This window comes from Acipenser ruthenus, chromosome 23, assembly GCF_902713425.1.
Source record: "Acipenser ruthenus chromosome 23, fAciRut3.2 maternal haplotype, whole genome shotgun sequence".
In the NCBI taxonomy this organism is placed as follows: domain Eukaryota; kingdom Metazoa; phylum Chordata; class Actinopteri; order Acipenseriformes; family Acipenseridae; genus Acipenser; species Acipenser ruthenus.
This window is the reverse complement of record NC_081211.1, coordinates 8,490,921-8,518,036: the sequence shown is the minus strand read 5'-3', so window position 1 is coordinate 8,518,036 and position 27,116 is coordinate 8,490,921. Positions and strand designations below refer to the sequence as shown.

Genomic DNA, 27,116 nt, shown 5'->3' with positions numbered 1-27,116 from the left:
TGGTGAGGGGCTTCACACAAGCTGGATAGCAGATAGCCATTGCACAGCGTCTTTGTGAGTCACATTTGTGTAAAATACCAGTGGTGGTATTGCAGAAGCTTTCTCGTGTGAAACCTTAACATTGCTGCAACCCTAACTGCTGTTTTTTTTTTTTTTTAATTAGAATTGTGTTGCATGTTCATCTGTATGCAGGATTATTTTTTTTTTTTTTAATTAGAATTGTGTTGCATGTTCATCTGTATGCAGGATTATTTTTTTTTTTTTTAATTAGAATTGTGTTGCATGTTCATCTGTATGCAGGATTATTTTTTTTTTTTTTATTAGAATTGTGTTGCATGTTCATCTGTATGCAGGATTATTTTTTTTTTTTTTATTAGAATTGTGTTGCATGTTCATCTGTATGCAGGATTATTTTTTTTTTTTTTTATTAGAATTGTGTTGCATGTTCATCTGTATGCAGGATTATTTTGACAAAGCCTTAACGGGTTGGTTGATTTTGAACAGTGCTAAAAGGAAACTTTGGTAATGCATTTAGACAAAAGCGAGGATTCCATGCATGTCTTGCACAGCACTGCACTCACGTTGGGATTCTCTTATTGTTGTCCTGTGCGGTGTCTGTCTGCTTGTACTGTTCTTATGAGAGACATCCTGCACGTGACTTACGAACTTGTTATAAAAAAGAAGGTTGGACTCCGGAACGGCTCATTTCAATCTAAACTTTATTTTTCTGAATTGTTTTGTAGATCAGATGTAGAAGATAAGAGGTCTAGGGGCCCATTCCAAGCAACAACTAAATACAAGGATAAGGAATGATTTCACAAATGATTTCACGAATGCCTTGCTCAAAACCTGCTGTCATTTTTTTTTTTTTTCTAAGTTCAGATCTGGCAGATTCCTTAAGTGTGATCTGTGGAGAGAGACTTCTATCAGAGTTTATCATTGCATTCTAGATGTAGTTTACCCCTGCTGTTAAGTTGTTTTGGAGGTGGTAAAACCTTGCAAGCACTCGTTCATTACGAGAGGAGCCAGCCCATGCTGGGCCCATCACAATGACTAGGAGCTGTGAGATGAGAAGCTTGCTGATGATGAAAGGGCTGCATCTGTTTCCTAGCTGCCTAAGTGGTTTCCTTTCTGTGGCAAAGGCTGTTCTGTGGGTAACAGAATGCTTGTCTTGCCCTGTGGGTAAAAAGTCTAGCCCTGTGTGTGAGTTGTTCACAAGTTGAAAATCGCTTACCATGCTTTGTTAAAGCAGATTCAGCTCACTGTTTCTGCACTCGCTCGCTCTGGGGTGCTGGGTGAAGCACACGGTACACCAGGGCAACTTTCAGACAACTTGATCTGGCAACTGATTTAGTAGAAGATATTTTCAAGCAATTGTTTGTATAACCGAATTGCAACTGTGAAAGAAAAGGTACAAAACAACCCCTTTACCTTTAAATACATAACATACAATACTGCACTGTTCTGTAAACACAAGAGATTGAGGGCTGAATAGTGCATTTTCTGTGGCTAAAGTAAAGCAGAGCTCACAACAAGACTGGTGTCCACGGGGCTAGTTGGGTAGCAGAGGTGTTATACTGTTGTGTGAATGGTTGCCTGATGCTCAGTGTCATTCCCCTGCAGACCAGTACTCCTTGATGTCGTTGGTTTCCATGCTCTGTAATTTGATTCCTGGTTGCTAGGTGAGGTGGCCGGTGATGTCACAGTGAGGGTGTGTGCCGGACTGTGGAACAAAACAAACTGTGCTGCAGCCTGGTGTGTCAACAATACACACTTTCCAGCGCTGAAGAACAGAATCAACACAGTGTTCAAACACCAGCCCAGCCTCCTTCAGTGATCTAGGAGTGCTGGCTTTCAGTATAGATTCCTTCCTCCTGGTCCCTTAGCTCTAACCACTAGGCCACACAGCCTTCCTCCCTCCCAGTCCCTCAGCTGTTACCACTAGTCCACACAGACTTCCTCCCTCCCTGTCCCTCAGCTGTTACCACTAGACCACACTGCCTTCCTCCCTCCCAGTCCCTCAGCTCTAACCGCTAGACCACACTGCCTTCCTCCCTCCCAGTCCCTCAGCTCTAACCGCTAGACCACACTGCCTTCCTCCCTCCCAGTCCCTCAGCTCTAACCGCTAGACCACACTGCCTTCCTCCCAGTCCCTCAGCTATAACCACTAGGCCACACTGCCTCCCTCCCAGTCCCTCAGCTCTAACCACTAGACCACTCTGCCTCCCTCCCAGTCTCTGCCTCCTTCCATCCTAGTCCCTAGCAGTCCCCATTATCCCCCAGTACTCAGCTCTTAAAATATGGCTATTTTACATAAGTAGAACCTCAACTGAGTTTTAGGGAAATGATTTCTAACAAAAAAACAGAAGTTCCTGAAACGGTTCCCCTTGGTAATGTGTAGAGTTCTCTGTCTATCTGGTGGATGGAGAGTCCCTGCAGTTGAGAGCACAGGGAGGCAGCCCCTCCCAGACAGTGTTTGGGCTGATCTCAGCCTGGTAGCTGTGCAACACTGTGGAGTCCTGTATGTACCTCACACAGATTCAACTCTGTGTAACACTGTGGAGTCCTATATGTACCTCACACAGATTCAACTCTGTGTAACTGTGATGGGGTGCAGCCTATTTTGTGGTGGTTCTGTGTTTTTTGTATTGTTTAGAGTGGATGTGAGTGAGTTTGGGGTGTGGTTCAGTGAGTATGTGTGGAATGTGTGGAATGTGCCTGGGCTAATGAGGTGCGAATTGCCCAATTAGCCCAGGCACCTGTATAAAAGGGAGTGGTTGGGTATGTTAGTAGGAGAGTGTTTGGAACAGTGAAAAGACGTGAGTGAGTGAGTGAGTGAGTGAGTGAGTGAGTGAGTGAGTGAGTGAGTGAGTGAGTGAGTGAGTGAGTGAGTGAGTGAGTCTTTCTGTATAGTTTGTGTTTAAAGCCTGTTTTTGTGTTTGTCTTTTTGGTTGGCCATCGTGCCTTTTTATTTGTGTTTTGTTAATTAAAATATTTTGGTTTCACTGCACTTTCTGTCTCTGAGTCTTCCCTCTGCTGCTATCCTGCCACAGGTTGGTGTCAGAAGTGGGGTAGCGCCCCCTGGAGACTCAGAGCGGAAGTGCAGTTTTTTTTTGTTTGTTTAAAAAAAAAAAAAAAAAAAAAAAAAAAAAAGGGAAGAGAGGATGAGGTGGAGGAAAATGGAGCTGGCCCAGGAGGAGGCAGATGACAGCTGGGAGCTATTTTTAAAAGGGCTCGCGGCAGAGTTGTGCCCCGGCTGTGGGGCATATGGACACACAGTGGCCATCTGCCCCACCCAGTATGAGGAGGAGGAGCTGCCGCTTCAACAGCCCGAGTGGGAGGCGCCCGAACGTCCACAGCCCGAGTGGGAGGAGCCCGAACGTCCACAGCCCGAGTGGGAGGAGCCCGAATGTCCACAGCCCGAGTGGGAGGAGCCCGAATGTCCACAGCCCGAGTGGGAGGAGTCGGTGCGTCCACGGCCCGAGAGGGAGGAGTCGGTGCGTCCACGGCCCGAGAGGGAGGAGTTGGTGCGTCCACGGCCCGAGAGGGAGGAGTTGGTGCGTCCACGGCCCGGAGGGGAGGAGCCGGCAGCGCCACCAGCTCTAACCCGCTGTCGGAGGAGCCAGCAGCGCCACCGGAGGGAGACGAGCTGCTGTTCCCGCCGCCACCACCCGAGGGAGAGGAGCAGGAGCTGCCTCTGCCTCCACCACCACCACACGGGGGAGAGGAGCAGGAGCTGCCTCTGCCTCCACCACCTGAGGGAGAGGAGCAGGAGCTGCCTCTGCCTCCACCACCACCACCCGAGGGAGAGGAGCAGGAGCTGCCTCTGCCTCCACCACCTGAGGGAGAAGAGCAGGAGCTGCCTCTGCCTCCACCACCACCACTCGAGGGAGAGGAGCAGGAGCTGCCGCTGCCGTCGCCTCCCGAGGGTCCACTGCTGCTGCCGTCGCCTCCCGAGGGTCCGCTGCTGCTGCCGTCGCCTGGGGTCGCCAGGGATCCTGCTTCGCCTGGGGTCGTTGAGGGTCCTGCTTCGCCTGGGGTCGCCAGGGATCCTGCTTCGCCTGGGGTCGCCAGGGATGCTGCTTCGCCTGGGGTCGCCAGGGATCCTGCTTCGCCTGGGGTCGTTGAGGGTCCTGCTTCGCCTGGGGTCGTTGAGGGTCCTGCTTCGCCTGGGGTCGCCAGGGATCCTGCTTCGCCTGGGGTCGCCAGGGATCCTGCTTCGCCTGGGGTCGCCAGGGATCCTGCTTCGCCTGGGGTCGTTGAGGGTCCTGCTTCGCCTGGGGTCACTACACTGTGGCCGGAGCCCCACGGAGGGGAAATGCCGGCCATGAAGAAGGGGGGGGAGGTCAGGAGACCAGCTTCCCCAGCCGCACGTTTGCGGCAGGATAGTGTGTGGCGGGAGCCCCGGAAGAGGGAGCTGCCGGCCACAGTAACACTGTGGAGTCCTCTATGTACCTCACACAGATTCAACGCTGTGTAACACTGTGGAGTCCTCTATGTACCTCACACAGATTCAACGCTGTGTAACACTGTGGAGTCCTCTATGTACCTCACACAGATTCAACGCTGTGTAACACTGTGGAGTCCTCTATGTACCTCACACAGATTCAACGCTGTGTAACACTGTGGAGTCCTCTATGTACCTCACACAGATTCAACGCTGTGTAACACTGTGGAGTCCTCTATGTACCTCACACAGATTCAACGCTGTGTAACACTGTGGAGTCCTCTATGTACCTCACACAGATTCAATGCTGTGTAACACTGTGGAGTCCTCTATGTACCTCACACAGATTCAACGCTGTGTAACACTGTGGAGTCCTCTATGTACCTCACACAGATTCAACGCTGTGTAACACTGTGGAGTCCTCTATGTACCTCACACAGATTCAACGCTGTGTAACACTGTGGAGTCCTCTATGTACAGTGCCTTGCGAAAGTATTCGGCCCCCTTGAACTTTGCGACCTTTTGCCACATTTCAGGCTTCAAACATAAAGATATGAAACTGTAATTTTTTGTGAAGAATCAACAACAAGTGGGACACAATCATGAAGTGGAACGAAATTTATTGGATATTTCAAACTTTTTTAACAAATAAAAAACTGAAAAATTGGGCGTGCAAAATTATTCAGCCCCTTTACTTTCAGTGCAGCAAACTCTCTCCAGAAGTTCAGTGAGGATCTCTGAATGATCCAATGTTGACCTAAATGACTAATGATGATAAATAGAATCCACCTGTGTGTAATCAAGTCTCCGTATAAATGCACCTGCACTGTGATAGTCTCAGAGGTCCGTTTAAAGCGCAGAGAGCATCATGAAGAACAAGGAACACACCAGGCAGGTCCGAGATACTGTTGTGGAGAAGTTTAAAGCCGGATTTGGATACAAAAAGATTTCCCAAGCTTTAAACATCCCAAGGAGCACTGTGCAAGCGATAATATTGAAATGGAAGGAGTATCTGACCACTGCAAATCTACCAAGACCTGGCCGTCCCTCTAAACTTTCAGCTCATACAAGGAGAAGACTGATCAGAGATGCAGCCAAGAGGCCCATGATCACTCTGGATGAACTGCAGAGATCTACAGCTGAGGTGGGAGACTCTGTCCATAGGACAACAATCAGTCGTATACTGCACAAATCTGGCCTTTATGGAAGAGTGGCAAGAAGAAAGCCATTTCTTAAAGATATCCATAAAAAGTGTTGTTTACAGTTTGCCACAAGCCACCTGGGAGACACACCAAACATGTGGAAGAAGGTGCTCTGGTCAGATGAAACCAAAATCGAACTTTTTGGCAACAATGCAAAACGTTATGTTTGGCATAAAAGCAACACAGCTCATCACCCTGAACACACCATCCCCACTGTCAAACATGGTGGTGGCAGCATCATGGTTTGGGCCTGCTTTTCTTCAGCAGGGACAGGGAAGATGGTTAAAATTGATGGGAAGATGGATGGAGCCAAATACAGGACCATTCTGGAAGAAAACCTGATGGAGTCTGCAAAAGACCTGAGACTGGGACGGAGATTTGTCTTCCAACAAGACAATGATCCAAAACATAAAGCAAAATCTACAATGGAATGGTTCACAAATAAACATATCCAGGTGTTAGAATGGCCAAGTCAAAGTCCAGACCTGAATCCAATCGAGAATCTGTGGAAAGAACTGAAAACTGCTGTTCACAAATGCTCTCCATCCAACCTCACTGAGCTCGAGCAGTTTTGCAAGGAGGAATGGGCAAAAATTTCAGTCTCTCGATGTGCAAAACTGATAGAGACATACCCCAAGCGACTTACAGCTGTAATCGCAGCAAAAGGTGGCGCTACAAAGTATTAACTTAAGGGGGCTGAATAATTTTGCACGCCCAATTTTTCAGTTTTTTATTTGTTAAAAAAGTTTGAAATATCCAATAAATTTCGTTCCACTTCATGATTGTGTCCCACTTGTTGTTGATTCTTCACAAAAAATTACAGTTTCATATCTTTATGTTTGAAGCCTGAAATGTGGCAAAAGGTCGCAAAGTTCAAGGGGGCCGAATACTTTCGCAAGGCACTGTACCTCACACAGATTCAACGCTGTGTAACACTGTGGAGTCCTCTATGTACCTCACACAGATTCAACTCTGTGTAACACTGTGGAGTCCTGTATGTACCCCCCCCCCCCCCGAATTCAACGCTGTGTAACACTGTGGAGTCCTGTATGTACCTAACACAGATTCAACGCTGTGCAACACTGTGGAGTCCTCTATGTACCTCACACAGATTCAATGCTGTGTAACACTGTGGAGTCCTGTATGTACCTCACACAGGTTCAGGGAAGAGGTGTGTTCATTCAGGTTGATAATGGAACATATTCTACAGACTGATTCCACAAAAACAAGAAACTAGATTCAGATATGATTTTGTTTCAGGGACGTCTCGGAGTGCTGTGTGAATTTGTAATGGCTAGGCTGTTATCGCAGTTTTCCTGAAGAGCTGAAGAGCTGTCTTTGTGTGCGCTTGCAAGCATGTGGGTGCGTTTGTGTGCTGGCCATGCTCCTGAAGACCTCTTTGCGGCTGTAGTTGCTTTTTTAAATGATGTGGCGGCATACCGGTAGTTGAACGAGCAAAGGGGAATTGAAAATCGCACAGACAAAAGGCTAGGTCAAAATTACAGCAGGAAGAGATATCAAAAGACATCATAACGCCAGCTGCGTCTGTGTTGTGGTTAGGTTGCATTTCTTTGAGGGTTTGGTCCCATTTGTAATAAGGAGCTTGTTGGTTGTGTTCTACATGCCCTGCAAGCCGTCCTGTTTTTAAATTCTGAGCATGTCCGATGCATGTGGTATTCGGGGGGTGCAGCACAATGCAGTCACTGTCTCTGTTCTTCTGTAGGTACAGGAGTCATGCTTTATATAGCTGGTAGCTTCACACGATGGCTTCTTCTGGTCTAGCCAACATATAATGATGGGTAACTAGAGCAGAAGAGCAGCTTCTGAACTCCTAAAGAAGAAATCTTACAAAGATCAAACAGCGGATCCCTTAGAAAAGATTCCTTTAGTAAAACCAGGAGTCTAAACCAGTAATAAAGCACAGTAAAATCATGGGTAAGCATTGGCATGGCAAACTGGTAAATGCATACCATGGGAAAAGCATGGTAATACCTTGGGGAAACTTTTATAAGGGATAAGAACCTGACACAAATTCAAAAGACATGGATTAAAACATGGATTAAAACACGATTATAAAATGGTCTCTCTCCTGTGCTGTACTGACTGTGCCCCGCCCTCATGCCCATGTCAGCAGTGTAGTCCCGCCCTCATGTCCATGTCAGAGGTGTAGTCCCGCCCTCATGTCCATGTCAGAGGTGTAGTCCCGCCCTCATGTCCATGTCAGAGGTGTAGTCCCGCCCTCATGCCCATGTCAGAGGTGTAGTCCCGCCCTCATGCCCATGTCAGAGGTATAGACCCACCCACTGGTTCACACAGGAGGGTGGTGTGATTAGATGGGCTTGCCTGGTCCTGAGCAGTGTGGAGTTGGAAAGCAAAGTAAGATAATCTAGTCTGCTCTGAGAATCCTTTATACATGTCCAGTATATTAAACACAATGCCAAGAACAAACGTTAAAACAACTGAATTTGAAACCCTGGATCCAGCCTGCTGTCTTTCCTTTGCTAAGGTTTGAGGAGCAGGTTTGAAGACGGGCAGTGGAGGGGATGCAGTGTGAGGCCTGGGAGGTCTGCCATGGGACTGAATGATTGTGAGGGCCCCCCTTCTCCCCCGGCCCTGCGATGTCTGGACCCCACTGTGAGCTCTAGAGAGGCGCCCACGCCGCCTCACACCCCTGCCATGGACCCCGAGGCCCCCCTGGACCTCAGCTTCCTGTCGGAGGAGGAGCAGAGCGCCATCCTGGAGGTCCTGCTGCGCGACTCGGAACTGCGCAGCCTGGAGGAGGGCAGGATCAGGTAGGGGGCGCTCTTACCACTGCGCAGGGGGGAAGGCTGTGAAGGGATAGCAGCTGATAAACCTGAGCTGTTGCACTTTAGCGACAGATGTGTAGTATTGAAAGAAACACGTTATAGCAAACTTGCATTTTTATTTTAGACGTGGTACCGGTACTACATTAGGTGATGTTTTTCTCTGTTGTGTTTATTATTATTATTGATGATGATGATGATGATGATGATGATGATGATGATGATGATGATGATGATTTGTTTTACATTTACTGAAAACAAGTTTTTCTTAAAATCTTTGCTTGAGCTTGGAAAACCAGGGGAATGCACTTTGTTTGTTCATCTTTTTCTAGCTGATCTATCTATTTGGCCTTCCTGTTCGTTCAGGACAGTGTTCACTCTCCCCTCTCCCATCCTCTCCAGTAAACTGAGACACAGCGTGTTGGACCCCAGTGAGTTGAAGATTCTGACGGGAGACTGGTTCAGCGATATGCGGTCCACACGGCACCAAGACCAGAAGTACGGTCCAGACATCGTCCGTGCGTCCATCCGGCGCAAAAAAACTCCCAAAGGTACAAGCTGGCACTGTGCTGTCCCGCCAGGGCTAGCTCGCGTCCCAGGGTCTGCTTGCAGTGAAAGAGACCCTGCAGAACACACGTGCTACTTCATAGTGACAGAGACCCTGCAGAACACACGTGCTACTTCATAGTGACAGAGACCCTGCAGAACACACGTGCTACTTCATAGTGACAGAGACCCTGCAGAACACACGTGCTACTTCATAGTGAAAGAGACCCTGCAGAACACACGTGCTACTTCATAGTGACTTACCCAAGTCTTAATCAGTGCCAGTGCCAGCAATGAAAAGGGAACCATTGTTACTGGTTAATTTTTCGTGTTTGAACTACTACACAGGAAGTGATTAGATACCAGGAAGCAGCAGCAGCCTGGTATCTAATCATGTGGGCCATTCTGGAGAAGTAGATTTCCCTGCAGATTCCTCTCCCAGCACAATAAGCCTTCCCTGAAGGAGGAGGATTGGCCCTCCTGAACAATTTCAACATGCACACTTCAATTTCAAACAGTTTCTAGTCCTGTCTGAGTGGCAAGCCCAGTGCTCAGGTCTTTAAACCATTGGGCACAGCTGTGTGTTTCTAATAAGGCATGGTCCTTTTGCTCTGGAAAGTGATCTGCCTTTTCCAAACTGTCAAATTAAATGACAAATTGAGTGCAGAGCAGCAGTTTGTAATGGGATCAGCTCCCACTGAGAGTGCAGAGCAGCAGTTTGTAATGGGATCAGCTCCCACAGCAGGATTGCAGTGTTCCAGTTTGTCAGCTGTCATCGGGGGCACTAATTTGCCCAGGGGCACAGCATTGGGGACTGCTGCTGTAGCCCTACCCTCTGTACGGGGCCCCTGGTAAATTCCCCTTGCTCTGTCACAGGTGAAGCAGAGCAGACTGGAAGCCCGGCGCTGCAGAAGAACAAGGAGACCCCCAGCCTGCCCGACGAGGGCAATGAAAGAGCAGCCGAGACAGAGGGGCAGGGAGAGAACTCTCTGTGAGTCCACTACACTATTAGCATCACCCGCGGGGCGACAGGGATACAATACAAAACAAAACGCCTGGCATGAAGGAGCCTTTAGCTGGAGCGGTCCTAACAAACAGTGAAATATTTACGTACCTTAGAGCACAGCTAGGGATGAAGCATGCTTAGGACTTTCTTTACCATTTAAATCACCATCGCTATTCTGGATGCTTCACAATTCCAGGACATCTGGTCTTGTGTACAGATCCCCTGCATAGAACATACACTTCAAACATTTTTTTTCTTTATGTTCAATAGTAGCACAATCTTTTTTTATAATACAGTCAGCACTTGGATATCCGTTACCCAGATACACGTCACACGCAATTCATCGTCCTTGTATTAAGAATAAAACCAATCCTCATTATAAAAATGCAACAAACTAATGCACTTACCCGTCACTCGTGATTTCCGACTCTGTCACCAGTGTTCTGATACAAAGCCCGTCTCTTCAGTGTTACAATGTACTTTTTTATGCGTCACCGCCCGCGTTTTTTTTAATTTGATTTTTTTTCTCATATGTCAAATCAGTTCTAATTTCACATGATGAAAATGCAGCCAAAACAAAGCGAATGAGACAAGCTAGGGTAATGTAACAGTTAATCATTAAACAGTTTTAGATACTGTGATGCATTTAAAAAAAAAAATCTGTGATCTTTAGTTGCTTTCGTGCATTTTCATTTGCAAGTGAACTGTGACATTAGGGCCTTATCGAGCACTATATTCTGCAATTTTAAATGCTGACTTTAGATACTGTTTTAATTCTGGAAACAGGTGTTGTTTTTTTAATCTTTTGCTAAATGGCATTGTCTTTTACATTGAACGCAGTTCTGTGCATGGGTAACATTTTGATTTCATTTTGCTGTTGGGTCGTTAACAGGGAATTTTGCATTCTGCTACAATACGTACCGGATTTAAAAGTATGTACTGTATCACAGTCCACAGTCGTCTCTCTTGGCAAGGATATTTTCAGAATCATATCATTCTGAATTAAAATACTTCTGTTGAAAATATAGTACTGTACCAACAAAACCAACTACAGTACATCTTAATCTAAGCCTACTTATTTTAAAACACAGTCCTTTCAGCTATGTATTTTTGACATTGTATTTTTTTGGGGTACCCTGAAAAAACGGACAAGGGTTGGAAGGGACTAAAATAAAATATTCAGATATGCGTCACACTCTTAACCGTCACTGAAGTCCAAATGTTATAGGGTTGGGTATGTGAGTGCTGACTGTAAGTACATTAGTGATGTATAAGGTGATGTCTGTCTTGCAGAGGGTTGGGGTAAGTGTGATGCTGTCTATAGGGTGTGAGGGCTGGGGTCAGTGTGATGCAGTCTGTAGGGTGTGAGGGCTGGGGTCAGTGTGATGCAGTCTGTAGGGTGTGAGGGCTGGGCTCAGTGTGATGCAGTCTATAGGGTGTGAGGGCTGGGGTCAGTGTGATGCTGTCTATAGGGTGTGAGGGCTGGGGTCAGTGTGATGCTGTCTATAGGGTGTGAGGGCTGGGGTCAGTGTGATGCTGTCTATAGGGTGTGAGGGCTGGGGTCAGTGTGATGCAGTCTATAGGGTGTGAGGGCTGGGGTCAGTGTGATGCAGTCTATAGGGTGTGAGGGCTGGGGTCAGTGTGATGCAGTCTATAGGGTGTGAGGGCTGGGGTCAGTGTGATGCTGTCTATAGGGTGTGAGGGCTGGGGTCAGTGTGATGCAGTCTATAGGGTGTGAGGGCTGGGGTCAGTGTGATGCAGTCTATAGGGTGTGAGGGCTGAGGTCAGTGTGATGCAGTTTATAGGGTGTGAGGGCTGGGGTCAGTGTGATGCAGTCTGTAGGGTGTGAGGGCTGGGGTCAGTGTGATGCAGTCTGTAGGGTGTGAGGGCTGGGGTCAGTGTGATGCTGTCTGTAGGATGTGAGGGCTGGGGTCAGTGTGATGTTGTCTGTAGGGTGTAAGGGCTGAGGTCAGTGTGATGCAGTCTATAGGGTGTAAGGGCTGAGGTAAATGTGATGCAGTCTGTAGGGTGTGAGGGCTGGGGTCAGTGTGATGCAGTCTATAGGGTGTGAGGGCTGGGGTCAGTGTGATGCTGTCTATAGGGTGTGAGGGCTGGGGTCAGTGTGATGCTGTCTATAGGGTGTGAGGGCTGGGGTCAGTGTGATGTTGTCTGTAGGGTGTAAGGGCTGAGGTCAGTGTGATGCAGTCTATAGGGTGTAAGGGCTGAGGTAAATGTGATGCAGTCTGTAGGGTGTGAGGGCTGGGGTCAGTGTGATGCTGTCTATAGGGTGTGAGGGCTGGGGTCAGTGTGATGCTGTCTATAGGGTGTGAGGGCTGGGGTCAGTGTGATGCTGTCTATAGGGTGTGAGGGCTGGGGTCAGTGTGATGCAGTCTGTAGGGTGTGAGGGCTGGGGTCAGTGTGATGCAGTTTATAGGGTGTAAGGGCTGAGGTAAATGTGATGCAGTCTGTAGGGTGTGAGGGCTGGGGACAGTGTGATGCTGTCTATAGGGTGTGAGGGCTGGGGTCAGTGTGATGCTGTCTATAGTGTTTGAGGGCTGGGGTCAGTGTGATGCAGTCTATAGGGTGTGAGGGCTGGGGTCAGTGTGATGCAGTCTATAGGGTGTGAGGGGAACCCTGCTGACCTGCAGTATGGTTTTTTTTCAGGTCTCTGGACACTGTGGACAAACACTCACCTGCAGAAACAGAAGAGGGAGAAGAGGCCTCACAGGTCAGCTTGAAACATCGTTTATTTTTAGCGATTGCTCATCAATTTGAAATGCCTCATTTGAATGTACTGTTCATGTCTGAAGATCAGCGGCCACACTCTGTTCCTGCTATCAAGCCAGTCATGTCTTTATAAACCCTCCAAACCTAAGCAAGGCTGTTACCAAGCTACAGAGCAGAGCGCCCAGACTGGGAGGGCTTTGCCTTGTTGCCGTTACACTGCAGTTAGAAGCACTCCAGAGTTCTGTCATAAGGTCAGCTGCAGACAAGCCCTTAATATTGTGCCCTCATTCGTGGAGTATCCTCTGCCTTGTCTCCGTACAGTGGTGTGCCTTTAATTGTGTATGTCTCTGTATTGTTCCAGGTCAGTGCTGTTCCAGAGCCCCTCAATGGTACTGCAGACCTACAGGGTAAATACCACCAGAAGCATTTCCTTTATTCTTTGGATAATCAAGTTATCGCTGAAAATGGGTTTGACTTTTTCTGCTATAAAACTCTTGTTGTTTTCCTATTGGGTGTGGGTGAAAACTGCATTCTAACTGTTAATGTAACTCTGGAATCTTTCTCTAAAAATCTGTAAAAAAAAATCAAATAAGGACCTTTAATATGTAACAGAAACACAATGATTTGAAATCAGATAAATCCCCTATTCACTGCGATCCCTACAGGGTCTTGGAGGCTGGTAAGAGAGTGACAGCAATGTTTCCTAAAGATCGTATGACCCCTCGCTTTGTGAAGGGGATGTAGTGCAGGCGCTGGTACATCTGTCTGTCCTTCACCCATCCACCTGTATTTCACCTACATTTTTGCATATATGTGGAAAATCCTTTATGAAATTGTCATGAAACTTGCTAATTCCTATTCTATACTGACCTGTACATACTGTTGATGGCATGGCTACACTTACTGAATAGTTTCTGGTTTGATCAGGATAAGCCACGAATTGAATTCGTTTTACAGCGCTGGGGATTCACCATGGACTGCACAGGCAACCTATTTTTAAATAACCCCAACGCTGAAGAGGTTTCTGCAGTCCGATGAACAGTAGCTGCTGCACTCTGCAGTGCAAGCTGCTTTAACTCCAGGACAGGCTTGCATAGCAGTGAACTGCAAACAAACGAGCAGCCTCTGCCCCTCCTGCAAATCCTGTTCCTGAAGCAGAGCAAATAAGCATGAAGTGAGTAGCGATGCACATCCTTTCACATTCCTCAGGCTGAAGCCAGGATTGGTGGATGTGCATTTCAACTGGAACCCCCTGGTTCTGTGACTACCTTTCTAAATCCACAAGGCTTAAACCAACGGCAAGGAAAAACGGGTTTAAATAATAACTCCAGGAGTCTCCAAGGACATTGTGTGTAAAAGAGTCAGACGTTCCACCACACTGCTGGAGTTAACAAACCAAGGGCTGAATTCTCAAAGCTATTTACTTTAATTCATCTTTGGCACATATTTTTCAGCAGGAGAAATGCACCTGATGAAGTTACTTAGTGTTTTTTCGATTCCGAAATAAATGTGCTAATGATGATTTGGAGTAAATCGTTTTGAGAATCAAGCCCCTAGCCTCACTTCTGTGTCCCAAATGGTTAAACCCAATTGAACCTGTAACATCAGTGCTCTGTTTGGCTCCCTGTGTGTTTCAGAGAGCGCTGCCTTCCCCAGCAGGGACCCTGAGGAGCTGGAGAGTGTGCCTCAGCCTGTCCCCACTGTGTCAGTGCAGGTGAGTCACACCCAGTTTACAAGCCTATGCCTGTTGAATTAGTGTCTGGAGCAGCTCTGTGATGCCTGTGAGATAGACACACATTGTAAGGTGGAGGTTTACAATCCATTTCCCTGCTTGTGATTAGCTTCAATAGCCTTTCTCTGGTCATCATTGTTCCATTCAGTCATTATCTCTAATACAGAACTATTAACCAGTTCTTTACTGTTCGTTTGCACAGCTACAGGCTCACAAGCACTTTAAAGCTGCGTTTCTACTTGGGGTGGCACTGACTGCAAAACTGTCTAGAAATTAAACTAATTCGACAAGACTGTGTGTTTTACTATCCATTCACCGCGCTGAGACCCGAATGAGGAGCTACATTGTATCTGTTGAACCATGCAGCAGCAGCACTGCTGTGAGTTGAGGTAGTGTTTGGTATCTGTTAATGAAGCACATTAGGGTTAGTGTTAGGCACTGCTGACCTTTCTTTCATGGTGATGTTAAGCTGTTTCAGAGCTGCTACAGCCGTGTATTACAGGAGATTTCGAAGTTGGCCTGCTTTGTTTTTTCTACCTCGGTAAATGGATTCAATTCTTGATTTGAATGAAAGGCTGTTCAGGTTCTCTAGACAAGCTCAAAGCAGCTCCATGTCAGGTGAATGGAGATGAAATGAGACAAGGTGACTCCTTATTGGAGCACAAACCTCATAGTGATTCAGTACTGAAGAAACAGAACCCAGAAACGCTGGTCATAACATAGGAAGGGAAAGTTACATACCAACACCTGGACACCTCCTCCTTACCCTTCTGAAGATGTCATTATGCCATGTCATAGTGTCCCTCAGATATCATTATGCCATGTCAAAGCGTCCCTCAGATATCATAGTGTCCCTCAGTCGCCTCCTCAGTGTTTGTCATGTAACACTTTCAACTGACCCCTGTGCTCTGACCCCCCCCCCCCCCCCTGGACTCTCAGTCCCAAAGTGACCCGGACTCGCTCTCGGACAGCAAATTAGACCAGTCCAATCTCCCCCCGAACGTCCCGTCGGAGCTGCCCAGACCCCTTCTGAGCTCCAGCCTGTCAGTGAAGAGCCTGCAGTCCAACAACTCGGTGAGACACTGCACTGCACAGCAATACACCATAGCATTACACCAGCAACTAACACTGCAATACACACCATAGCATTACACCAGCAACTAACACTGCACTGCAATGCACACCATAGCATTACACCAGCAACTAACACTGCACTGCAATGCACACCATAGCATTACACCAGCAACTAACACTGCACTGCAATGCACACCATAGCATTACACCAGCAACTAACACTGCAATACACACCATAGCATTACACCAGCAACTAACACTGCACTGCAATGCACACCATAGCATTACACCAGCAACTAGCACTGCAATACACACCATAGCATTACACCAGCAACTAACACTGCACTGCAAAACACACCATAGCATTACACCAGCAACTAACACTGCAATACACACCATAGCATTACACCAGCAACTAACACTGCAATACACACCATAGCATTACACCAGCAACTAACACTGCACTGCAATACACACCATAGCATTACACCAGCAACTAACACTGCAATACACACCATAGCATTACACCAGCAACTAACACTGCACTGCAATACACACCATAGCATTACACCAGCAACTAACACTGCAATACACACCATAGCATTACACCAGCAACTAACACTGCACTGCAATGCACACCATAGCATTACACCAGCAACTAACACTGCACTGCAATGCACACCATAGCATTACACCAGCAACTAACACTGCACTGCAATGCACACCATAGCATTACACCAGCAACTAGCACTGCACTGCAATACACACCATAGCATTACACCAGCAACTAGCACTGCAATACACACCATAGCATTACACCAGCAACTAGCACTGCAATACACACCATAGCATTACACCAGCAACTAACACTGCACTGCAATACACACCATAGCATTACACCAGCAACTAGCACTGCACTGCAATACACACCATAGCATTACACCAGCAACTAGCACTGCAATACACACCATAGCATTACACCAGCAACTAGCACTGCACTGCAATGCACACCATAGCATTACACCAGCAACTAACACTGCACTGCAATGCACACCATAGCATTACACCAGCAACTAGCACTGCACTGCAATATACACCATAGCATTACACCAGCAACTAGCACTGCAATACACACCATAGCATTACACCAGCAACTAACACTGCAATACACACCATAGCATTACACCAGCAACTAACACTGCACTGCAATACACACCATAGCATTACACCAGCAACTAGCACTGCAATACACACCATAGCATTACACCAGCAACTAACACTGCAATACACACCATAGCATTACACCAGCAACTAACACTGCACTGCAATATACACCATAGCATTACACCAGCAACTAGCACTGCACTGCAATATACACCATAGCATTACACCAGCAACTAGCACTGCAATACACACCATAGCATTACACCAGCAACTAACACTGCAATACACACCATAGCATTACACCAGCAACTAACACTGCACTGCAATACACACCATAGCATTACACCAGCAACTAACACTGCAATGCACACCATAGCATTACACCAGCAACTAGCACTGCAATACACATCATGTGAGGGTGAATTTGTGTGACCCTGTGTGTGTGCGTGACTCTGTGTGAACCTGTGTGTGTGCATGACTCTATGTGAACCTGTGTGTGTGCATGACTCTGTGTGAACCTGTGTGTGTGCGTGTGACACTATGTGACCCTGTGTGTGCGTGATCTTCAGGTTGCATGGTTTCGTGTTAGTGTTAGAATGGTATTGAGAAATAATTAAACACTTTTTTTCTTGTAACCTTGACTTGTTTTTCCAAAACTTTTAAACACATCTCATTACTGCAATACAAAACTGAGGCCCCCATTTCTCTGCTAGGGGTTAAGCAAACGCACATAGCTTATCGGTGTTGCTATGGAGACGAGGCCAGATCAGTCTCCAGCTCATTCCTTGTTATAATTTCAAGGTGCTGGAGTTTATTTATAAAGATGCTTGATCCTTTATCTACTTTATGGTCTTACACCTATGTGTGTGCGCGTTTGACCGCGTGACACTGTGTGTGTGCGTCTGACTGTGTGAGTGACACACTGTGTGTGTGTGTGTGACAGTGTGTAACCCTGTGTGTGTGTGTGTTGCGTGACCCTGAATGTAACCCTGTGTGTGACCCTGTGCCGGTGTGCTCTCCTCCTCAGCTCAGCGGCAGTATGATGAGTCTCTTCAGCTCGGGGGAGTTTGGCTCTCTGGAGGTGAAGGGCAGTGTTTTGTTTGCACTGCACTATGACGGCCACAAGGGGGAGTTCCAAATAAAGGTGTACCGCTGCCAAGACCTCGCTGAGGCCAAGAAACAGCGCTCAGACCCGTGAGACACAACTGTCTGTCTGTCTGTCTGTCTGTCTGTGTATGTATCTATCTCTCCATCAGTATCTTTACTTCATTTTGACTTGTGAAAGGTGCATAATAAACTAAGGCAAGAGAATATTCGCAGAAAAATTGAATGCATTATTTCTGCTGTTCACAAAATGCAGCTGTTGGTCTGATGTAATAGCTCTCTCCCATGTGTGTTGTTTGCCTCCCTGCTTATCCATGCGTGTTTCCCGGCCCAGGTATGTGAAGAGTTACCTTCTCCCAGACAAATCCTCCCACAGCAAGAGGAAGACCAGCGTGAAGAAGAAGTGCATCAACCCCGTCTTCGACGAGACCCTCAAGGTGAGCTTCCTGTTCCAGGTTTCACTTCCTGCCCGTCACACATCCCGGAGTCCCTCAGCCATTGTTGCTACATCGTTTAAACAAGCTACTGTTTACATTGGAAACGCTTCTCTCTGATCAGGAATTCGTATCAAAGCAGACCCTGCTATTAATGCGATAGAGCCATCTGAGATGTCTTTATAATATATAGTAGACTAATATTGATGCGATACAGCCATCGGAAATGTATTTATAATATATAGTAAATCCTGATATTGATGCAATACAGCCATATGAAATGCATTTATAATATATATATATATATATATATATATATATATATATATATATATATATATATATATATATATATATATATATATATATACATATATATTTATTTCTTAGCAGACACCCTTACCCAGGGCGACTTACAATTGTTACAAGATATCACATTATTTTTACGTACAATTACATTATTTTTACATGCAATTACCTATTTATACAGTTGGGTTTTTCTGGAGCAATCTAGGTAAAGTACCTTGCTCAAGGGTACAGTAGCAGTGTCCCCCACCTGGGATTGAACCCACGACCCTCCGGTCAGGAGTCCAGAGCCCTAACCACCACTCCACACTGCTGCCCTTAGTGATACATATATTGATGTGATACAGCCCTCTGAATGCAGGATGGAGATCAGCTTCTGTACCATATTGTGTTTATATGAGTAACATCAGGACATATGTATTTGGTGAGGTCACTGCGGAAAGTGGCTTGGAACGGGCTGTTCATTTTGAGTACAAGCGCTTTCAGCTTACTGAAGTCCAGGGATGTGTTCAGTGGTTCAAAAGGAATTTAGGATAGACAAAGGGACGCTGTTTTGTTTTTAACAGTATTAATACAGATGTTGTAATGTAGTGTTTGAATTGCTGATTGATGTTATAATGTGTGCTGAACTTTTTCAACACTGCAGATCAGTATAGGTCTAGGAAAGATAACTCAATCAAAACTACAGACGACTGTGCAGGAACGAGAACTCCCCTCCACACTGCAGAGCGCTCTAGTAGTATAGGAAAGAGAACTCCCCTCCACACTGCATATTGCTAAACGTATTTGATATGCTAATATTATATTGATTTTCTGTAAATGGACTTGTTGATATTCTGAATGACTGTCCTGGCGCAGTACAAGATCACGATGGCGGATCTGAGGAGCCGCACGCTCAACCTGTCGGTGTGGCACCACGACCCCCTCGGACGCAACTTCTTCCTGGGCGAGGTAGAGGTCGCCATGGAGACCTGGGACTGGAGCGACTGCCAGCCTGCCTGGCATGACCTGCTTCCCCGGGTGAGTGCCCGAAACATGCAAAGAACAAGCAACTGGGAATCGCTTGGTAAAGCAGGGCACAAGCGACAAAGAGGCAGGGCACAAGCAGGGAACTAACCCTGCTGTGGAATGAGGGAGGAATAGATGTTTATTCATAACTATAACAACACTGTATTTCTAGAACATGTAGCAATTTTAAAAGAAGTTTTATAAAATTATTTTACTAACTTCTATTATGGACGAGAAGTTTTCTCAGTGTCTTCCAATTGATGTTATGGTAACCACCATAAGTAAACACTGTATATGGAGGCGGTCTGTCTGTCTTACAGTTCAGGGTTTGTTTGTATCAAAGTTTTCATACTGTAGCACACAATATGCTTCATGTGAGGGGCTGGTTATAAAGGTTCCCTTCCTGCAGCTGCACAGGGTACAGGGTTAGTTTAAAACTGTGACTCTCTTTATCAAACAAACACATTCTGAGAACATGCCAGCAGCCCTGTGAGATCTGGGACGGGCTGCTCCAGAAAAGAGATTGATTGTGAGATTGATTTGTGTGTTTGTGTGCAGACCCCCATGTCTCCCGAATGCATCAGCAGCAGAGGGAGGATCTCTCTGGCTCTGCAGTTCATCCCAGCTGGCTCACAAGGTGAGAGAACTCCAGAGCACTTCTGTCTGGAGAAACCGTAGAGGTGGTTCATTTGATCTAACCAGCAGCAGATATAATACCACTCAATCGATAACAGAGCCCCTGCTGTACACCATTAGAGATGATGGTAGACTGGATACATGCTGTTAAGACAGGGACACATGCGTGGTGCGATGCCGTTGGCTATCAGACAGCATTTTACTGCTGCTATCGCTGACAGTGTTACTGAATGGTGCTGCACAGACCAGAGCGTTGTAATACCGCAGTGTCGCTGAGTGGAGCGGTTTGTTTTGGCTGCCACGCGGTACCGTCGGTGGATTAACCAATCACAGCCAAGTGCTGACAACACATGCTTGCCAGGAAAAAATCATGAATGAAACTGTTGTCTGTGGAGGTGTCCAAGCACCCTGAAGTATTTAATCCCTCCCAGATTTCCTACAGGGACAGGCAGGTTCTTATAAGCATCCTTCCTGTAGCCTATTTAGTAAACATCATTTCTGTACTTCACTACTATTTTTACTAAGTAACTGGCTGCGATGGTAAAAAGATATATTTTATATCACTTCAGTGATAATAGGTTCCTGGCTGTCAGCAGCGTGTTGTATGTTTCTTTGCTAAGCTGATCGCTCATTTCATACACCTGCATATAGATGACAGAAAAGCAACCTTGACAAACAAACCAGTGTTTTTATTTAGTAGATTATGTGGGTGGCATTACAGCTATGGCCAAAAGTTTTGCATCACCCTACAGAATTAACACATTTTGCTTCATAAAGTCTAATTAATTACACATCGCTTTGTAGTTTTCCATATACTTAACGAAAAACTATTAAATCTAACATGGAATACTGTACTGCTTCCGGTAGACATAAAATATATATTTTTAAAATCAATTTCTCATGCTTATTTGAATAGTTATATTTGAAGTGAGTTTTTGAGTTCATATGTTCTATGATGCGTGTGGCTGTCTTACCTTTTACAATGTGGATTGCAAGTCTGCAATATTTGCACACCAGCACCTTGGATCCCGAAATTCCCTCTGCTGAAAAGTCGGGGAATTCACAGGTGTAATCTTCTGCCGTTTTACTTTTCCGAGGCATTTTACAATGTTTAATGAAGTTTTCACTACACGTTGACGTGCAGCTGGATGCAATCTGCGTTAGTGGCAGGAGAAACTCTACAAACCAATGAGCAAAACAAGGTCACAACCATTTCGAGCCCAGGGGGATACAATCAACACCAAACATGAAGAAACAAACAGAATACATATATGTGGTCTGTGTGGTTCTGTGAGGCTCCTGTCTGTGTGGTTCTGTGAGGCTCCTGTCTGTGTGGTTCTGTGAGGCTCCTGTCTGTGTGGTTCTGTGAGGCTCCTGTATGCGTGGTGGTCTGTGTGGTTCTGTGAGGCTCCTGTATGCGTGGTGGTCTGTGTGGTTCTGTGAGGCTCCTGTATGCGTGGTGGTCTGTGTGGTTCTGTGAGGCTCCTGTATGCGTGGTGGTCTGTGTGGTTCTGTGAGGCTCCTGTATGCGTGGTGGTCTGTGTGGTTCTGTGAGGCTCCTGTATGCATGGTGGTCTGTGTGGTTCTGTGAGGCTCCTGTATGCATGGTGGTCTGTGTGGTTCTGTGAGGCTCCTGTATGCGTGGTGGTCTGTGTGGTTCTGTGAGGCTCCTGTATGCGTGGTGGTCTGTGTGGTTCTGTGAGGCTCCTGTATGCGTGGTGGTCTGTGTGGTTCTGTGAGGCTCCTGTATGCGTGGTGGTCTGTGTGGTTCTGTGAGGCTCCTGTATGCGTGGTGGTCTGTGTGGTTCTGTGAGGCTCCTGTATTGCTTGGTGGTTCTGTGTCTCTAGTGTTTTCTTTCCTCTCCTCCCGCAGGCAGCGGCACTCCCTTAACTGGAGAGCTCCATTTCTGGCTGAAGGAAGCTCAGAACATCATTCCCACGAAGGGCAGCAGCATTGACACCTTCCTCAAGAGGTAGGGGGCTCCAGAGAGCCTTGAACTCGCGCTGCTCACATCCGGAGTGTTTAAATCTGTCCTTGTGACAGCATTATACAAAGGGCCTGCAAACAGAAATGAGAACCAATAGGTGCCACTTTATAGAAGTACTCAAATCTAGTAATACCATGTTTAGTTCTGCTACTGTATATACAGTGGTTTGAAAGTTCTGGATGCATTGTAATTAACATGAATTAAGCACAGGAGTAATAAACTCCTCTTAGTAATAGTAATAGCTGAGCTGGAACCCCTCACAGTCCCTCTCTCCCTGGTCCTGCTCTCTCAGCTACGTGCTCCCGGACGACAGCAAGTCGAGTCATCAGAAGACCCGCGTGGTGAAGAAGAGCCTGAGCCCCACCTTCAACCACACCATGGTGTACGACGGCTTCCAGAGAGAGGACCTGAAGGAGGCCTGCGCGGAGTTCACGCTGTGGGAGCACCAGACCTTCTCCAGCCTGCTGCTGGGGGGCGTGCGACTCAGCCTGGGCACAGGTACAGCCCCACCTAGAGGCAGCAACCGGGCTTGCACTGCTGTGTGTCTGTTTACAGCTTGCTTGTGCTTCTCATTATTATAAAGGGTTGCACAGGTATAGTGTAGTAGACTGCATATTTAAAGACATGTTCTTGTTCAACACTATTGTAATCCGTGCATTGCTTATATTTTGAGTTCCACAGTGAAACAGGCTCTTATTCCATCGGGTTACTGATTACTTATTGTCACAAGTTTTGCTCAGTCCTTTTTGAAGTGATTTTAAAAGAGGTTGACTCTGTTAGCTAAACTGCTCAGGTTCTTGAGTTTTCCAAATTCAGGATGGAAAATCAGTCTCCCATTGCATAGCAGTTTGATCCATTCCTGGTTTTACTATGAGTTTTTAATAAGACACACCTGAGCTTATTACATATACACTGTGGCTAATCAAGCTTGTTTTAAAATCTGAAATGGGTAAACTGCTATTCAATAGGAGTCTTATTTCCATCCCTGTTGAATTCCAGTTTATTTGTCACATGTTGATTAACACTCTGTGTTCCAGGGTTCAGCTACGGGCAGCCTGTGAGCTGGATGGATTCCACAGAGGAGGAGATCGCTGCCTGGAGAGCCATGATCTCACAGCCGGGCACGTGGGTGGACATCTCCCTGCCACTGAGGACCAACCTAGTGCCCAGGAGCACAGCCACGGAGCCTAACTAAGAGATCCAGCACCCCCAATCCCAGACAGAGAGGACCCCAAGACCATCTCTCCTGCAGCCTCCATCGGCATGCTGCTGTCTGGAACATTGTATATTCACCTGGATTTCACAATTCTGAGAACAGAACTTGGAATGTTTGTTGCATTGAATTGAAGATACACTAAATCATGCAGCCGTCACATGCAAGGAGGTGCAATCAATGGTCATTAGTGACTATTTGGTGTGAATCAGGATCTTTAGTGAGGTGCAGAAAGCACGTATTCAAACCAACTAGCATTTGTTCATCAATCAGGGACCATTGAGTAGACGGCAAGTAGTGTAGTCCTTACTGAGGAGGCTTGGAGGCGCAGTGAGCTAATTCAACAGACTTCCAACCCACTGCACAAAAACGGGTACAGTTGTCAGCTTGGGAGAGGCCCAGGACTGGATGGCAGGCAGGGAGGGAGGGGGTGTTCATATCAGGACTGAGGTGTGCTCTCCCTTCTAAATTATTTGTATAAGTATATATCAACACAAAGCAACTAGTGCTTTCAATCAGTGAGATATCGCTGACCTATCTGAGTAAATTTCCATTACATGGTAGCCAAGCATTGCAGCCCTTTAAGACACATGCTTGGCAAGGTTCCTAACACACTGGGCAGCACAGGCAAGCTCTTTCTGTTTCAGCTTTTTTATGCAAGTACAGTAAGGTGCAACTTCAAAATGAACTTTCCCACTCATCACCCAGGACTGTACTGGCCAAAGTACGCAAGGATTGCTTGGAAGAATTAAATAGCATTCTGTAATTACTTCAGATCTGTGTTTAGGTTTTTCAGTGACCCATGTACAGAATGCGTTACTTGCTGAATTTATTATGCAGAATGTATTCTGTGCAAGAAAATCAATCATTTTCATGTGCAGTGTTTTTAGTTTATACTAGTGTGGGAGTCCCTAACAGACATTTCAGGACACTTTCTACAGTGTATGGTAAATGCATTTCTTTAAGGACGGGGCCAGTCAATCACACTGAAGATGAAGCAGCCCTCATAGACTCTATTGAAAGCTTCCTGTGCTTGCAGTTTATAATAGAGGTTTAACAAGATGTTTAAACTACAATCGCATACGGCTAAAGTATGCTTGACGTCACAGTTCTGGGTGAATCCAAATGCTTTGAATGACTAGCATGCCTGCCACAGGGTGGATAAAAATGGCAACAGTTGTTTATTGATTCATTAAAAAAAGCTTTATGTGTCATGTTTGATAACCGAAAGATTTCTTACATTTTTACGAATATCAAGGCCAATGCATCCTGAATTTCAGTGTGTTGTCTGTCATCTGATAGGAGGTAACAGTCCTCTCAACGTTTGTTTGAAATGTGTTGCTGCACACATTTAAAAGACAGTCACACAGTTAAAGGACAGTTCCACAGCTTAACTTATGGGTTCCTGTAGTTGAGATTCACGTTGTATCATTTTCTGTTTCAGTCCTCACACTGGGACATGTAAAGCATCCCTGTAGATGTCTAACACACAAGCTCCTGTCCCCCTGCAACACCCCTCGTGGATGTAAGAAAGTCCATATGTATTCTCTGAGGTATTTCTAACTGATGTAGTTCTTATAGGTTAATGGTTACACTGGTGTACACTGGTGCCAGACATGATTCTGAGAGCTCTAATGAGACCACAGGGGTGCATTAAACAGTATAATTATAAATGACTGAAATACAAACAGATACACAGTGAATCTGGACATCAACAAGAATAGTTAGCATTTCAAGTTGCTCTTTAACATGTGACTTCATGCAGATATTAAAATAGTTTTTGCTTAACTTCTCTTGGGGCGTCGATCCCGTGTCACATTTTAAGGATTCTTTCTTTATTCTGTTGTTCTATGATGGGGACAGATAATCAGCTTGCTACCTTTCTCTACAAAACATGACTGGAGAGAACTCACGGACCAGCTAACATCTGACGAGGGGCACAGTTATAACAATGGCAAAACAATAAGAGACTTGAGAAAGTGTTGTTACACCAAAAAGAAAACCAGTCGGGTTGCAAAACTTCAGCCTGGAGAAATCTGCCTGAGCTAATAATTGTGTAAATGCATTCAGAGATACAGAGTGTGAGACGGAGGGGTCTGCAGTCAGCTGGGATTTAGTTCTGAGAGCTGGTTTGAAAATCTTTTACTGTTTTAATATTGGAAGACAGAATCTGCTGCTGTATTGTATTACTGGTGCTGGAGTTTCAAGTCTTGCGATTCCCCTGCTTCAATAAACACGTCTCTTCATGTGACTCTCCTGTGTGCAGCTCAATGAGACGTACAGGTAGTGGACAAAAAAATGGAAAACCCAATGTAAAGTCACTTAATAGGGCGTTGGGCCACTATTGTATCCCGCTCTGTGGAGTTCTCGGCGGACCGTTTTTGATGAAACTGGCTGCTTGTGCCCCAGGTCGAAATTTGCAGTCAATTGATCTGCAGTTGCTCGTCTGTTTTGCCTTGCACTTTGAATTAATGCACGGATATCACTATCCTGGAGTATGCGCTTCCGACCACTGTTGCCCTTTGCTGATGACATCTTTCCCTCGGAGTTCCATGCCGACATCACCTTAGACACCGTTGCTCGTGAAACATCAGCAAGTTGAGCTGTCTTGGTCACTGAAGCTCCTGTCAAACGCGCCCCAACAATCACCCCTCTTTCAAAGTCACTGAGGTCTCCTCTTGCAGCCATGCTAGCCATAATTATAGGCAACCAGGCCTGTCCAGCATTTTTATACATGACCCTAAGCATGCTGGGATGTTATTTTCTTCATTAAAGCATTAGCCTCACCTGCGTGGAATCCCTTGCTTTCAATATACTTGGTGTCCCTCATTTACCCAGGTGTTTCCATTTTTTTGTCTGCTACCTGTAGCTACAGTGTAGCACATTTTACAATGCTCTCAATCTCCTGACTGGACATGATGTGAACCTGCAGTTCATTTCTCAGGGGAAGATTATCAGTCAAGGATCAATGAAAGACTCAGCTAGTGCATTGGCTATTTTTCACATAATGTTTACAGAGCTGGGTTTCCATCCAGCTTCTAAGCTGGTAAAAATCTTTTTCAATGACAAAAACGCTGACTAGATTTGTGTGCACCAATTTTCTTGAATTCAGAGTTAAAGACTGGAAGAAACACTTTGACATCAGTATAGTGCATTACTGCCAGCATACTCAGCAAGTTTAGTTTCATTCAAGGGTCATGATGGACCAAATACCTGAACACAAAAGCTAGGGGTCACATTTCAAGATCTTTAAGCAGAGTGCAAACCTTTTGGGATTACAAAGAAACTACTTCTCATATCCCCACTCACTTCCCACCCTCCCCCACTTGATCGCCTTCGCCGGAGATGATAAAGGGGGGGTGTATAATCTGCAGAGCAATGGTACAGGGTGTCCACTTTCATGTACAGCACTCGCTGGAGGATAGCTTTACTTCCGAGATTCCCAGTTTCTGTCACAACTGATTAACAGGTTTCAATCTCATTTTAAAAGCATAGTGAAAGCATGGTAAAGCAAATTTAAAAAAACATAGCAAATCATAGTATAACCATGGGGAAACTGCAAAATGACTGTACAAAGTTACCCTGGTTACACCGAAGGTGGATCAGTTTTGCTGAAATGCCAAGTAGAGTTTGGAAACATTAATCAATAACCTTTACCTTGGAACCTGATGAAGTCCACTGTGCCTGCTCTATTTAAACACTGCCCAAGAGAGCCAGGAGCGTTA

At 46.0% G+C, this 27,116-nt stretch overlaps 1 protein-coding gene across 3 annotated transcripts in view; it reads left to right on the top strand.

Moving 5' to 3' along the window:
• Positions 1-25,637, top strand: part of LOC117414079 (synaptotagmin-like protein 1) — a 35,148-nt gene extending 9,511 nt beyond the window's left edge. For all 3 annotated transcript variants that reach the window (XM_058997702.1, XM_058997703.1, XM_058997701.1), the window contains 14 exons: positions 8,156-8,441; positions 8,856-9,004; positions 9,876-9,990; positions 12,670-12,733; positions 13,094-13,139; positions 14,370-14,446; positions 15,404-15,538; positions 17,730-17,896; positions 18,141-18,243; positions 19,405-19,566; positions 20,113-20,191; positions 22,064-22,163; positions 22,471-22,676; positions 23,216-25,637. In XM_058997702.1, the coding sequence (XP_058853685.1) occupies positions 8,221-8,441; positions 8,856-9,004; positions 9,876-9,990; positions 12,670-12,733; positions 13,094-13,139; positions 14,370-14,446; positions 15,404-15,538; positions 17,730-17,896; positions 18,141-18,243; positions 19,405-19,566; positions 20,113-20,191; positions 22,064-22,163; positions 22,471-22,676; positions 23,216-23,373 (1,782 nt within the window). In that variant the 5' untranslated portion in view covers positions 8,156-8,220 and the 3' untranslated portion in view covers positions 23,374-25,637. The remainder of the gene's footprint in view (positions 1-8,155; positions 8,442-8,855; positions 9,005-9,875; positions 9,991-12,669; positions 12,734-13,093; positions 13,140-14,369; positions 14,447-15,403; positions 15,539-17,729; positions 17,897-18,140; positions 18,244-19,404; positions 19,567-20,112; positions 20,192-22,063; positions 22,164-22,470; positions 22,677-23,215) is intronic.
• Positions 25,638-27,116: the final 1,479 nt, after the last annotated feature.